Source organism: Eutrema salsugineum, unplaced genomic scaffold, assembly GCF_000478725.1.
Source record: "Eutrema salsugineum unplaced genomic scaffold, Eutsalg1_0 scaffold_7, whole genome shotgun sequence".
NCBI classification, from domain to species: domain Eukaryota; kingdom Viridiplantae; phylum Streptophyta; class Magnoliopsida; order Brassicales; family Brassicaceae; genus Eutrema; species Eutrema salsugineum.
The window spans coordinates 1,897,386-1,912,119 of NW_006256486.1; the positions used below are offsets into that span (position 1 = coordinate 1,897,386).

At 37.0% G+C, this 14,734-nt stretch overlaps 3 protein-coding genes across 3 annotated transcripts; 1 reads left to right on the plus strand and 2 right to left on the minus strand.

The window, feature by feature from the left end:
• Positions 1-923: 923 nt before the first annotated feature.
• Positions 924-2,367, minus strand: LOC112082826. The gene is made up of 5 exons (XM_024150354.1): positions 2,162-2,367; positions 1,936-2,062; positions 1,554-1,848; positions 1,249-1,463; positions 924-1,154 (listed from the first exon to the last, which is right to left on the minus strand). Exons 1-5 carry the CDS (start codon positions 2,365-2,367, stop codon positions 924-926), a joined length of 1,074 nt encoding a protein of 357 aa, XP_024006122.1.
• Positions 2,368-5,805: 3,438 nt separating this feature from the next.
• On the minus strand, positions 5,806-6,294 carry LOC112082827. The gene has a single exon (XM_024150355.1). The coding sequence runs from the start codon at positions 6,292-6,294 to the stop codon at positions 5,806-5,808; it is 489 nt and encodes a 162-aa protein (XP_024006123.1).
• Positions 6,295-11,183: 4,889 nt separating this feature from the next.
• LOC18010389 (nitrile-specifier protein 2) lies at positions 11,184-14,062 on the plus strand. The gene is given in 4 exon segments (XM_006392905.2): positions 11,184-11,392; positions 11,526-12,263; positions 12,945-13,128; positions 13,131-14,062. Coding segments are annotated over 4 exon segments (1,863 nt in total). The 5' UTR covers positions 11,184-11,194; the 3' UTR covers positions 13,874-14,062.
• The last annotated feature ends 672 nt before the right edge of the window (positions 14,063-14,734 follow it).

Below are 14,734 nucleotides of genomic sequence, written 5' to 3' on the forward strand. Positions count from 1 at the left end.
AACTCATTTTCTTAAATGTTTTCTTAAATAATAACATAGAGGTTTATTTTATTTTTTTGAATAAAATATTAAACTATTTTCAAAAATAATAATTTTTTTATAACTCAGTTTCTTAATTTTTCAAAGCTAAAAAATAAAAAGCATAAAAATCCTAAAATAGAGCATTTCATGCTAAGAACTTCTTCACTACAAGAAATCACCCATTTCACAACGACCATATTCGTCGTTAAATCGTTGTTAAATGAGGTTTGCGACGATTTAACGACGAATTCCAGTTCGTCGTATATTGATCGTCGTAACTGGTAATTCGTCGTAAAATCGTCTTTAATTAGCGAGAAACGAAGAATCGTCGTTAAATCGTCGGGAAGCATTCGTCGTAACATCGTTGTAAAAGTAACGACGATTAAATGACGAAAAACAATCGTCGGCAATTCGTTGCAAATTCGTGGTCGAAGAATCGTCCTTAAATCGTCGTTATTATACATTCGTCCCTAATTCGTCGTAAACATATCATTGGTAATTCGTCGTAATTTACAACGATTTAAGGACGAAAGTTTATTTATTTTTTAAACCCAAATTTTTTGGAAATATTAATTTAAATTAAATAAATTAATTTGAATAAATTAATTCGAAAATATGAAAATAAAATTATTTTAATTAAAAAAACAAAATATTTTTATTACAACAAAAAGAAATTATATTTAAGCATCATAATCAATTTTGAAATCTCCCAAATCGTCCGCAAGATTTGTAACCGGAGCATGTGATTGATCCTCTCCACCACTTGTAGATGCTCCTTGAGTACCCGCAGCTTGTGTCGCTCAACCACTTGTAGATGCTTCTTGAGTACCCGCAGCTTGTGTCGCCATTCTCCATGCCGCCAATCTTGCCTCCTTTTCCGCTGCACGTTTTTGACGTTTTGCTCACAAGGCATTTGCAACATCTGGGATTGAGAGGGCAATGATATCGAAGATGGAGTCATACTCCAAAAGCTCCTCCTGAACTTCCTGGTGATATGCGGTTTGAGACTCCTCTAAAGTTGCAATCTTGGCCCGTAGAACGACTGGATCATCTTCTGGTCCTCGGCGGTGTGGTGCGGATGACGAAGCACTCGGGACGTCTCTAATAGATCCCATCCCTACAACTTTTCCCTTCTATTTCGGAGCGACCTACAATTTAAAGTTAATTTTATTAGAAATCAAAATATTAAAAATAAATAAATAAATAATATTTATTAAATATATATACCTCCTCGAAGATTTGATCGATCTCACGAGTAGTCAACCCTCCGGATTGAACTGAAGAACCTCCGGGAGATAGTTGGGTCTCTCGCTCAGCAACCTTTGAAGTAACTTCATTATAGAGCTGCTCGGCTTTCTCAGAAACGAATGCGCCATCCTTTTTCCGATGACACTTCGCGAAAACCTCTCTCATGACGGGAATTCGCCTCCATTCTCGGCAGCCTAAAAAAAAGTTATTATAATATCAAATACCATAAATTAATTATCTAAAAATATATAAATAACAATTTCATACCATCTGCAGTCGAACACCTCCAAATGGTGTTTGGCCAGCTGTATGAGGAAAAACCTTCTTCTGACCCTCTGAATCAGTCGCATTGCGAGAAATAGAACACTTTTCCGCAACCTCCTGCGAATGCAGAATCAACCAGTATTGCACCAAACCCTTCCACACCTCAGGGTCCATGCTAATAGGCTTTGCATCATCGCCAATGACTTTCCACGATTTCTTCCAATCGGAAACCGTGCCCATAAGTCGAAGCTTCACTCTCTCCGTAAAGAGTCTCTCCACCTCGCTATGGTCTTTCTCATCCCAGTCATACCGTTGCTACAAAAAAAACCACATAATTACATTTTGGAATAATTTAAATAATCATTTAAATAAACAACAAATTATTTTAAAAATTGATTTTACCGCAAATATTTTGAACCATGTGTCAATGGTATGCTGTGAAAGCTGGGTGAGATTGCAATGAGGCTCCACAAAGTAGGACTTGATAATATCAGAAACCGTGCGGTCAACCTTGCTATGAATGCCAAACCTAAAACAACAATATAAAAATTTAGATAAATAAAATTAATTAAAATAAATATAAATTAATAATAATAAAACATATATATTTTAATTAATCATTTCATACCAATGTGCACCCGGCGGAAGATCAGGATCTAGTTTAGTAAGTCTCTCTCGGCCCGGCTGTGCAATGATATCATGCACCGTCAAATGTGCATAAGGGATCTCACGATAAAGACAATACGGACACGACAACCGACCATGCGTAGTCCATCCCGATAACATCCCGTAAGCAGGAAAATCACTTATAGTCCACATAAGCACTGCTCGCATAGTAAAATTCTTTTTTCTTGCAAAATCATATGTTCGAACTCCGGTATACCACAAGTTCTCTAATTCTTCAATTAGAGGCTGCAAAAATACATCAAGGGAACGCTTTGGGTGTTTTGGACCAGGAACTAAAATACTCAAGAATAAAAATTCTCTTTGCATGCACAAATCTGGAGGAAGGTTGTAAGGCGTTAAGATTACAGGCCACAACGAATATTGTCTACCTGACATACCAAATGGACTAAATCCATCTGTGCATAGACCAAGGTATACATTTCTTTTCTCTCTGGCAAAATCTGGATGTACGGACTTAAAGTGTTTCCACGCTTTAGCATCCGACGGATGAGTAATCTTTCCATCTGTCTGCAAATGATCTGCATGCTATCTCATCGCTGCCGCTGTTCTTTCAGAATGATACATTCGTTTCAACCTATCAGTTATAGGAAGGTACCACATACGCTGGAATGGTACTTTGCAGCGACTACTTCCTTGCGGCTTATATCTAGGCTTATGACAAAAGCGACATTCCTCCAACTTATCATCATCTTTCCAAAATAGCATGCAATTGTCAACACAGACATCTATCATCTCAGAAGGCAATCCTAGACTATAAATAAGTTTCTAGATCTCATAGTAAGTTCCAGCTGCTAAATTGTCTGCCGGCAAATACTCTTTAATCAGGTCAGCCCAATCATCCATGAAAGTCTCAGCTAAGTTATGATCAGTTTTAATAGTCATCATCCTAGCTGCCAGTGATAATTTAGATTGTCCTTCTTTGCATCCATTGTAAAGTGGCTGATTAGCAGCACCTAACATATCATAAAAAAATTTTGCATCTGCATTGGGTTCCTCATCATGGACAGGTGCAAATGTATTTGTGGTCTCATGAAATGCATCTGTAACCATGTCTTAAATTCTATCATGATCAAACCTTTGCTGCTCTGCATTATAATATTCATCTTGATGCAAATTATTTGACGAGTCTTCAAAATTTGATGCTTGATAATTGCTATTACTACTACCTGCACTACTTTCTCTATGCCCTTCTCCATGATGATACCATATAAAGTAATGTGGCATAAATCCTCTATTTAATATATGCAACCACACTTTCGCGATTGTGATAAATTTTCTATTCATGCATTTAGGACAAGGACAATACATCATACGACTGGCAATCGTTCTTGGGAGTTTTCCCGCCTCATGCATGAATCCCTCAACCCCCTCACTGAATTCTTTTGTCAATGATCCCGTTGAATCAATACGATTGTACATCCATTTTCGAATTTCGTATATGGACGACATTTCGTATATATATTTAATATTCACTACCAAGTGAATATTTTAAAATTTATACTTGTTCCCAATTAAGTGATCAATTCAATCACTCTTATTTAGGAGCATTGTGATTTTTTTGGGTTATGGGAGGCACTATATATAGATTTTTATTTGGGTTACCATCGAATTAACAACGTTATTTAACAACGAATTAACGACGAAATGTAGTTTAGCGACGAATTAACAACGAAAAATGAGAATCGGGTGAAAACGTGTTTGACCGACCTATTATTTTGTCGTAAATTCGTCGTTGATTCCCGACAGAAATTATTCGTCGTTAAATCGTCCCTAAGTTACGACGATTTCACGACGACTCTTGTTATCGTCGCCAGATCGTCGTTATTTCACAACGATTTAACGTCGATTATGTTTCGTCGCAAATTAACGACGATTTGGCGATGATTCTAAGAATCGTCGTGCAATCGTCGTTAATTCGAAGGGAATTTACGACGATTTGTAATCGTCGTAAATAATCGTTGCTAAAGTCCTACTTTCTTGTAGTGCTTCTTGTCGCAAACAATGTTTGCAAGCCATCTTCGTACCGACTCCTGTCTCCTCCTTGTCTGGTCGTGCTTAGCCGGTTCCAAACCATCATATCAGAGAGCTTCGGGAATTGGTGTTTCACCATGGCGTCTATTGTTTCTCTCGCACCAAAAAATTATTGTTTTAAAATAAAAATTAAAACTTACATTGTTGTCAATGACAAGACAAATAAAACTATTATAATGATTAAGTTTACAACGAAATAAGAACAATTACAGATTGTTTTCTTTCTCAAATAAGACTTCCACACGAACATTATGTTTATGTGCCTTGTCCATCATCATTCTAGGTCTGATATAATCTAATATTTCTTGGCTATTTTCGTTGTGATTAAATGCCTATAATTTTTTAGAAGAATTTTGATTGCTATCCATCTGTTCCATCAATTTAACCCAAACACTCCCGCATCATGAGATGACATATTGTGGTTGCGATCGATACGAGTCCTACTAGGCTTTATTTCTTCAGCGAGTGGTGGTAGATTGCTAGACGGACATAGTTAAGATCGTTGGCTGCCGTTTTAAATAATAATACTAAAAAATTAGATATGACTTCGCCCGAGTTGAAACCATTATCTTCATATTTTGGTAGTAACACATGATATATCATGAAAGAAACGAGAAAATCATTATAACAAAAGACTAGAGAACATAAAACATAATAAATATGATCTAGAGGAACAAAAGAAATAGTTTTAAATGAAATTGGAATATTCATAAAAGTACTTGGCTTGACTGGGGTGGAAGAATTTTTGGTTTAGAAAAAAAAAATGATTGTATCCCTTTAAACTGGCAACGCTTTAGGTGATAAACAAAAACAGTTTCTGAAGAAATCCTTAGCCATTGATTCTGGCCGGTGGCCGATGCATCTTGAGTGTCGGCACTGTACCCCTGTTTTTATTATATATTTATGTATCTATGTATGTATATTTTCCTCCTTTTTCGTTTGGGTTGGGTTTCTAAGTGTTTGTCTGATTTGAAGTCCATCACTTTTGGGAAATTTGGAGTGTTTTTTTTTTTGAATGAATGTTAAATTTTATTCGAATAAAAAAAAAAGGCGTTTCTACATCAAAGATGCGAGCGATTAATAGTTACAAATAATTTTAAAAATAAAAATCAGAGCTTAGAAAAAGGTTGGACCGACGAACGTCCGTCAATGGTGATGTCGTGATGCGAACCATTCTTGAAGACCAAGCTCGAACCTGGTATCCCCAAGGAGTCGTATCGAACTGAATCTGTTCCGGATTCCTTTGTCTATCTCCTTGATCAATCTAGCCTGTGAAACCGGTAGCATTCCATGCCTACGAGCATTCCGTTCTCTCCAAATCGTGTAAATTGTGGCTTGAAACAAATACCGAGCAATGAAGCTGTGGATTGTACTCATTAACGGACACGAGATGAGCTGAACAATAGTGTCCCAATCAAGAGAGAAATCGTTGCGCAGAAAACCTCTTGCTAAGTTTCTCCATATCTGGCTTGTAAATGGGTAAGAGAAGAATAAGTGATTCCTTGTTTCCATTGTGGCTTGGCAAAACACACATGCCACAAAGATATTTGAGTTCTACGCTATCATTCTCTCACCCGTCGATAGCCTGTTCTGCAGCGTCAACCAAGCAATGAAATTGAACTTGGGGTTGTGATGCTTAAACCATACCGCATTCGACCATGGGACCTGTGGATGATGAGATCGCAATTGTTCGTATGTGGCCTTTGTACTAAACCTCGTTTTATACGAGTGTGTCTTTTCTTTCCACTTGTGTATGTCTTCCTCTGTTTCCATATAGGTGGACACAGCTCCTGCTATCTCGTCTTCCACCTTATTGAGAATGGGTTGACGATGCCTTTGCCGTCTGTGCATACGTATCACCTCCTCCACCGTTGACTCAATATGAATCCCCAAATCCATACATCCGCGAACCCCAGTAACCTCCAGCAAATTGCCCAAGTTTGACCAGTTGTCGAACCAGAATAACGTCGATCTACCATTCCGCACCTCAACCTTTATAAACTTTTCCGGAAGATTCCGACTCTGCAAAATCTGCTTCCACATCCAGGATCCGGAAGAGAGGTTTGAAGGCAACCAAACTGAACCACCTCGCATCAAGTTTGCACGCAACCAATTCACCCAGAGGGAGCTCTTTGACGTGATAATTCGCCAAAGCAATTTCAAAGTACAAATCTCGTTTGCAACCTGAAGATTTTTAAGACCTAGTCCTCCTTCCTTCTTCGGCCTGCAAACTTTCGTCCATTCTAGCTTTGCTTTTTGCGGATTTAGGTCCGGCTCTGACCACAGAAAAGCCGAGCAGATACTCTCGATTTTGTCAATTCAACCCTTGGGAAGTCTATACGCCCCCATCCAGAAATTAGTTAAACTTCCAATCACCGAAGCAAGTAGCTCTGGCCTTCCTGCGAAAGACAGATTTCGAGCAGTCCAGGTTGACATTTTACTGCGAATCTTATCAATAAGTGACATATAATCCAATGATCTCATCTGCTTAGTCAGGAGAGGCAGACCCAGGTAACGAACAGGGAGAGAACCAAGCTCAAAAGAGAACCTTTGAGAGATAATTTCCCGTTGTGAAACAGAGATTCCGGCTAAATATGCTGTCGACTTCTCGAGACTTATTTTTAGCCCAGACATTCGTGAAAATTCTGAGAAAACCTCAATAATGCCTTCCATTGATCGCAGAGTCCCATCAGAAAAAAACCATAAGATCATCCGCGAAGCAAAGGTGAGTGAGAGTCATGTTTGCACATTTTGGATGGAACCCGAATCTGTTCTGAGAAGCAGCCTTATCCAGCATTAGCGACAATATGTTCATGCAGGTAACGAACAAGTATGGAGACAAAGAACAGCCCTGACGAAGGCCCCTCGAACTTCCAAAATAACCCGCAAGTTCACCGTTGACTTGAACTGAAAACGAGGCAGTGGAAACACATAGTCGAATCCAATGAAGGAAATCCAAAGGAAGATCCTTTGCCTCCAAAACCGTTAAAACAAAGTCTCATTCCACTGTATCAAACGCCTTTGAAATGTCAATTTCGAGAGCACATCTAGAGGAGATAGAGGGTTTATGATAGCAACAAGTTCAGAGGCTAGGAGTAAATTTTCGACTAGGAGCCTATCTTCGACAAAAGCCGACTGATTCGGCAAGATAAAATTTGGAAGGATAGTCTTCAGCCTATTTGCCAGAATCTTCGAAATGAGCTTATATATTACATTACAACAAGCTATCGGCCTGTAATCCTTTATTGTCTTAGCCTGTTCCCGGAATTTTGGAGTGTTATCTACAACATATAGCAAATTATTATATGGTTGTGTTTTTCTTGAATGCGATAGTGATCATTGACGATATCAGTGGTTATACTACACGTTCATGGTGGTTTCTTCATGCGACACCTATGGTGGTATATCACTGTAACTGATGATGTTACACAGCGATTGTCTCCCGTTTCGTTCAAGCGTGGTCGGTTCCAATGGGTAACCGTTTTCTCTCTCTCATGTAGAGTTTCTTTCCGGTTTAATCGGTTTATGTGTTGGATTGTTGTTGTCGATACAACCAATCCATCTTCTCAAAATTGCCGTATATGGGATCCCGGAATTTCGGTCATGATACAGAAAACTGTAGCCATTAACCAAAAACATAAGACGATGACACCACATCAACCAAAGTTAGATGAAAGTGGGATTTTTGCACAACCTTATGTAAAAGAGATATTAGTTTCTTTTCAACTTTTGTTGTCGGATCTCGCTTGTGCAGAATTGGAGGCAAGATGTAGAAGTTTGATTTCAGAAAGGAGAAAATCAAAGTCGAAATATGTCAAGAAGACTCTAATACGATTTCACTGGTATCAGATTGTCGAAGTTCCAGAACTATTACCGGAAGCATTGGGTTTTGTCATGCGGTGTGTAATTCAAAGGTATAGCCAAGAGATGCTAGCTACGCACATTTCGCATCAGATTAAGATCAAATACGAAGAGGAAAATAACGAATTTTATGATTCGTTAGCGAGTAAGACTTATCTATGGAAAGCATCATCAAATCACTTATTTTGTTGTATCTTTTTCACTATATGGCGCATATATCTGCTTATGTAATAATTTATTTTCTGAAAGTTCTGTATGACTTTGTAATCCTTATTTGAAATCAATAAAATTGTTTGCCGTAAAAAAAAAGTATTCATATAAACTAATATCGATTCATCAGTATCTCTAGAAACAAATAAATTTTCAAAGTCCCAGCATCATTAGTTTATAGAAGTTTTAATGTATTAAATATGTTTATGACAGAGCGTCATGGATCGGTCGCAGTGGCGGAGGGAAATGGAATAAGATGGGGTCATTCGCCTCCAACGAATTTTAAAAATTGCTGTAATTTATTAAAGTTTAATATCAATGCCCACACCCATAATATTACATATACTCTCATTTGCCACCAGGAAAAAAAATTTCTGGCTCCCCCACTGATCGATCGTACCCTGACAAAGCTGTACGTAGTAATACATTTTATCTATATCTTTCTCATGCATGGTCAAGTTGTACACTAATACATTTTATCTTTATCTTTCTCATTACGAAGTCTGATTGTGAGGTGTTTTTTTCCAGCATTTAAGACTTCCATCATGAATCATGATATGCAGTGGGAAAAGCTCCCTATTTTACTTCATCAGAGTTTTGGTTCCGGATCATCTATAATGAAGCCATATACAATGGACAACATTAAAATGTGTCCGCCAATCGCCATGCTCGTTAGACACGTAGCGAAGTCGTAACTTACTAAGATAATTTTTTACCAAAAAAAAAAGAACTGACTAAGATAATATCACCAAAGTAAAACCTTTCCGTAGAGAATTTTTTTAAAAAAAAAAATATTAAATGTAAATACTACCTTACAGACCATAAATCTCATCTTGTAGCAATGGAGTTACTTCCTTGGATAATAAAGGTAAATTCTGAAAGTTGAAAGAACAGAACCGTGAGTAGTTGTATAATAGCCACCAAACTATAACGGAAGATAATTATTGGCGCTTTACTTCCGGTGGAATATGTTGAAGAATTGAAGTACTTCAAACCCTAAAGATACACAATACAAGGAAGACAAAAAAAGATTCAAACGTTCACAATTTTTCAAATAACCAACATGAAAATAAGTAAGCCTGTAATTTTGACCTAATAGCCTCATAAAATGCAAGTAAACAGCTTCTGGACCTTTTCATGGCGATTGATGTACCCGGTGAGACCACGTCTTACAATACAAATGATTTAGACGTCAATCTCTTTTTTTTTTTTTTTTTTGATTTAGACGTCAATCTCAAAACCTATGATTGGATTCTGAGGAGTCTTCAGTTAGATATAGGGTCGCAATTTGCGTCTGAACTGGACAAAGTTTAGTGTAATTTACGTTTCTGCTTGATCCTTCGTGAGCGATTGTGAGATTTCGTTAATTCCACACATCCTATTCGATTGAGAGATTAACCGGAGTGAAAAGACCAAGAAGACTTTCTAGTTTCTAGTAGGTTAAACCAGTGTACGCAATGTTTTGTACTCGGAAGAAAGAAACTTCAATTATTGCACGATAATGAAATACGCCAAGGATTTCCCTATTCATGGGACATAGGAGTCAGCCTTTTCACGTTAAGAATAACCGTAACCGTGGTCCTGCCTTGACGCTGCATAGCCGTTCATCTTATTCTACATTGTTTTAATTATTAGTTATCAAGGACATGAAAACTGTTAGGAGCCCACCAGTTTATAAGTGTATGATTTTAGTCATTTTTTTGTTTCACTAATTTAGGGGTACTTGGATTTTTATTTGTTTGGTAAATCACGTGGGAAGCATTTCTCTCACGTTTAGTTATTACAAATTTACAATGCAACCGTTTCGAGAATCGCATTGTCACGAGAATATAAACGATTTATATGGGTGAGCTTTTCAATTTCTCATTAATTATTAAAATTTGTAAAACCCAATTAAACTTTATATAGTGTGAAAAGCTAAAACACTACAAAACGACTGTCTATATATAGGGTATATAGCACTACCCCATATCCAATATCATTCTCGATCACTCACAGCTCTTCTCCAACCTGAAGGTCGTTCTCTCTCTCTCTCTCTCTCTCGAAATTATTAGACATGCTTTTTCCATGTATGATTTGTTTTATACTTGTTAACATTTGTTATTACGTTATTAACTTATTATCATTACAAGTATACTACTGCGTTATTCAGCTTATTTGTTAAAGGTAAATCATCTGTGTAAGATTGTTCTTATGAATGAAATAAGAAAGATGCTTCATGTAGGAAAAAAAACAATATATTACTAGGGTGTTTCTGTATACTATTACTTCTATTCAGCAAAGATTCGTTTTAGTTACAAAGATAGGGGAAAGCATATTAAAAATGTCAGTGTCCTCCCAGACCTGGAAGATATGGACTAACTTTTCAGATTTTACAGACTGAAGAATAAAAAGTTATTATTTTTAAATATGCCCTATAAGTTTCGGATTGTTAATGTTTCTATGTAATTGGTATATATTTCTCGTATACTTTGCTCGAAGCCAGTTTTTTTTGTTTTTATCTAGTGATTTCCTCACTTTAAGTTTTATGTCAAAGACTCAAAAGGAGACTGATTGAAATTGTCGTGTAAACGTATTTTCCAATGTGTTCACACAAAACAAAAATACTACTCATAGTTGACAAAGAAAAAAGTATTCCCCATAATGGAGCCTGCGAAATAATTATTCGATAGAAAAAAACGTTATTATCTAGGTACTAACGTCTCCTATGACATTTGTAATAAGTAGAAAACATAGTTGATCTTACTTCTTCTTCCTTTCTTAACCAAGACACCACATTCTGTTTGTTATTTGTTGTTTCTTGTCAATTTGTGTATTTTTTTTAAAGAGATTCAATATTGCAGGTTTTCTCAGAAGTTAGAAAAGAAAAACAATGTCCGAAAAGATGGGACCAATTGGTGGTATCAAGGGAAAGACATTCGACGATGGAGCAGATCATGACGGTGTGGCCAAGATATACGTTGCACCTGGTGGTCGAGGGATTGAGAACATCAAGTTCGATTATGTTAAGAACGGAAAGATAAAGGAAGGATCTTTACATGGTGTGAAAGCTAGAGGTTTCACTTCAACGGTGCGTGCTGATTTCTTTCTTTTATTCGACAACGCTACTTGTAGGATATTTTTAGATTATTATTACTTTGCATCTAAGTACAATAAGAATGTTTATTGGAGGCTAGTGACATTTTGATCTTCGATTTTCCCAGATTGTGATCAGTCATCCCGATGAGTACCTTATTTCTGTAGAGGGGTGGTTCGACTCTTCCAATGTCATTCAAGGAATCCAGTTCAAAACTAACAGAAACATTTCTGATATATTTGGATATGAATTTGATGGAGATGGAACACAATTTTCACTTCAAGTCAAGGACAAGAAGATCATCGGTTTTCATGGATTAGTTGATTCTCATCTCAATTCTCTTGGAACTTACTTCACTCCCATCTCTTCCTCCTCTTCGTCTTCCTCGTCCTCGAGTCCTCCTCTAAAAAAGTTAGAAGCTCAAGGAGGAAATGGCCGAGAAAAATTCGACGATGGTACTTTTGATCATGTAAGAAAAGTTTCTGTTGGTCAAGGAGATTCGGGTGTAGCGTATATCAAGTTCGAATACGAAAAAGATGGCAAAAGAGAGGCACACGAGCACGGAAAAAAGACATTGTTAGGAACAGAGGAATTCGAGGTTGATCAAGACGATTACATCACATCTATGAAAGGTTACTACGAGAAACTCTTTGGCTCGGAGACAGAAATTATAACGACTCTTATATTCAAGACATTCAAGGGCATAACCTCTCAGCCTTTTGGAATGCCCTCGGGGGATATGTTCTTGCTCGAAGGCGGCAAAATCACTGGATTCCATGGCAGTTCGAGCGACGTTCTTCATTCTATCGGAGCTTATATTTCTCATTCGGCTTCTCCCAAGATGCTGCGTGGCAATTGGATCCAGGTACGTACGAATTAGGGCTTAAGAGCATCATTATATATTGGTTGAGTTTTTTTAAAAGTGTTTCTAGTAATCTTATATTAGTATTTTAACATAATTAATAAAGAATTCAACCATTTAAAAAAGGACATGTATTATTATAGTCTCCCACAAATAAAAAAATCAATTATTCAAAAAGAGACAGATATTTTAATAGTTTCTCTTGAGTTTCCGAAAGTTTCTCAAATATTCTCTCTCTCTTTCCTAGTTCCTACTTTTTTTATTTTATTTTAATTTTGTGAATACGATACACACTCAAAACTATCGCTAAAGATGTTCTAACATGCGGTTACACGAGTCGGTTTGGTCCCACATATTCAGTTTTTGTTTATCAGAAGATTTCATATTTTATTTGGTTTGGTAAACATATATATATATATATATATATTATTTTGGACAACAAATATAAATAGTAGTAATAATTTCAAAATGTTGTATTATATCGAAGTTTCTTATTTTTTACTTTTAAAAGTAACAAATTTTCAATTTGATTTTGGTTCAAAAATTTGGAAATGATTTTGGTTCGGTTTGAATATTCTTAGAGACAGATTGCGTAGTAATACACCAAGTAAACAAGATTAATATTGTTTATGTGTGACCGTGATGATATTGTGTTATGAAACATGTGGTGACTATTATTTTTAGGTGGAGCAAAAAGGCAAGGGTCCTGGACCAAGATGCTCGCACGCTATAGCAATGGTTGGAGACAAAATGTACTCTTTTGGAGGAGAGTTAACGCCAAATTTCCACATTGATCAACACCTCTACGTCTTCGATTTCAAGACACACACATGGTCGCTTGCTCCTCCAAACGGCGACGTTCCTGAACTCCTTGCTTAGGCGTTTGCATGGTGGCCATCGGCACTACACTCTACGTCTTCGGTGGGCGCGATGGCCACCGTAATTACAATGGTTTCTACTCTTACGACACAGTTAAAAGCGAGTGGAAACTCATAACTCACGTCAATAAAGGACCTGCACCGCGTAGCTTCCACGCAATGGCTGCTGATGACAAAAACGTTTATGTCTTTGGTGGAGTGAGTACTACGGTACGTGTCAACACACTCCATGCTTACAACATCGTTGATGAAAAGTGGATTGAGCTTCCGAATCCAGGAGAGTCTTGCAAAGCGAGAGGTGGATCAGGGCTAGCGGTTGTGCAAGGGAAGATTTGGGTTGTGTATGGGTTTTGCGGGGACGAAATGGATGATGTTCATTGCTTTGATCCGGCTGAAAGTAAGTGGACTAAAGTGGAAACAAGCGGTGAAAAGCCGTGGGGGAGAAGCGTGTTTTCGATGGCTGTTCTAGGGAAATATATAATTATATCTGGAGGTGAGATTGAGATGGACCCAAAGGCTCACTTGGGTCCGGGGAAATTGACCGGAGGAGCTTTCGTGTTGGACACAGAGAGTTTGATGTGGCAGAAGCTTGAGGAAGGTCATAGCCCGCGTGGATGGTGCGCGTCCACGACTGCGTCCATTGATGGGAAAAAAGGGTTGTTGATGTATGGAGGGAAGTCTCCGACCAACGGTCGTTATGATGACATCTTTTTCTATGGCGTAGACTCTGCTTAAGACCGCTCGGTGTTGGTAATATTGTGAGCTTTAAAAGTTGTAGTTTGTTGCATCATGGGAAGGATCTGGTGTCTGAGACCTAAAGAGTTGAGAGCTGAGATTCTTGCTTGGTTTCTCTTCATTTTCTGTGTGTTTTTTTTTATTGATCGAATCAATAAATGTAGAACTGAGTTCTTAAATAAGATAAGCGTGGAAATCAAGCATTTGGTTTCTTTACTATTGATATAGAAAATAAGATGTTTAATTTGAGGTCCGGTGACAATATCAGGAATAAGAGGAATGATAAAGAAATAAAAAATAAAAAGAATCATTTGGAAAAAAATAAATAAAATAAATAAAGAAAATGAATGAAAATTGTCACAATAAATGGTAACCAGAAACATGAATGAATATCTTAAAACAATAAATATTCAACAATTAATAACTTAAAAGAAAAAAAGTTTTTCTTGATAGAGTCGATTGTCTACAACTTTAGCGTCTCCATTCCATTCACAATGTGTTTAATAACTACAACATAAAAATCTGCATTATTGATCTATAAAATAGTATCCAACTAATAACTTAGCATTAAAAGTTTTCTTTTTAGAGAATTGACCTCTTAATATATCAAATAACGTGTATGTTAAAGTAAAAGTAGACAAACCTATAACCGACAACGACGAGAAGCAAGTCTTTTGTCGGACCACAATTTTTGGGCAATATGATCTCGAACCATTTTCATATAAACCTCTGTTGATGTTTCTTCATTTATTCGTCCATCATCTTCATCATCTGAAAGATTGTTCTCATTTTGATGTATATTATCGCTTATTTCTGCTTCTTCGAAATCAAGATCTTTAATTTTGTTTCACCGAATAAAAT

Bases quoted from the DNA above. Each gene is read 5' to 3' on its own strand.
- LOC112082826 (XM_024150354.1), bottom strand. From the start codon at position 2,367: ATGCGAGCAGTGCTTATGTGGACTATAAGTGATTTTCCTGCTTACGGG. The intron at 1,849-1,935 runs GTAAAATCAATT...TTTTTTTTGTAG, and splicing joins CATGGTTCAAAATATTTGCG to CAACGGTATGACTGGGATGA. The intron at 1,155-1,248 runs GTATATATATTT...GCTCCGAAATAG, and splicing joins TCGATCAAATCTTCGAGGAG to AAGGGAAAAGTTGTAGGGAT.
- LOC112082827 (XM_024150355.1), bottom strand. From the start codon at position 6,294: ATGTGGAAGCAGATTTTGCAGAGTCGGAATCTTCCGGAAAAGTTTATA.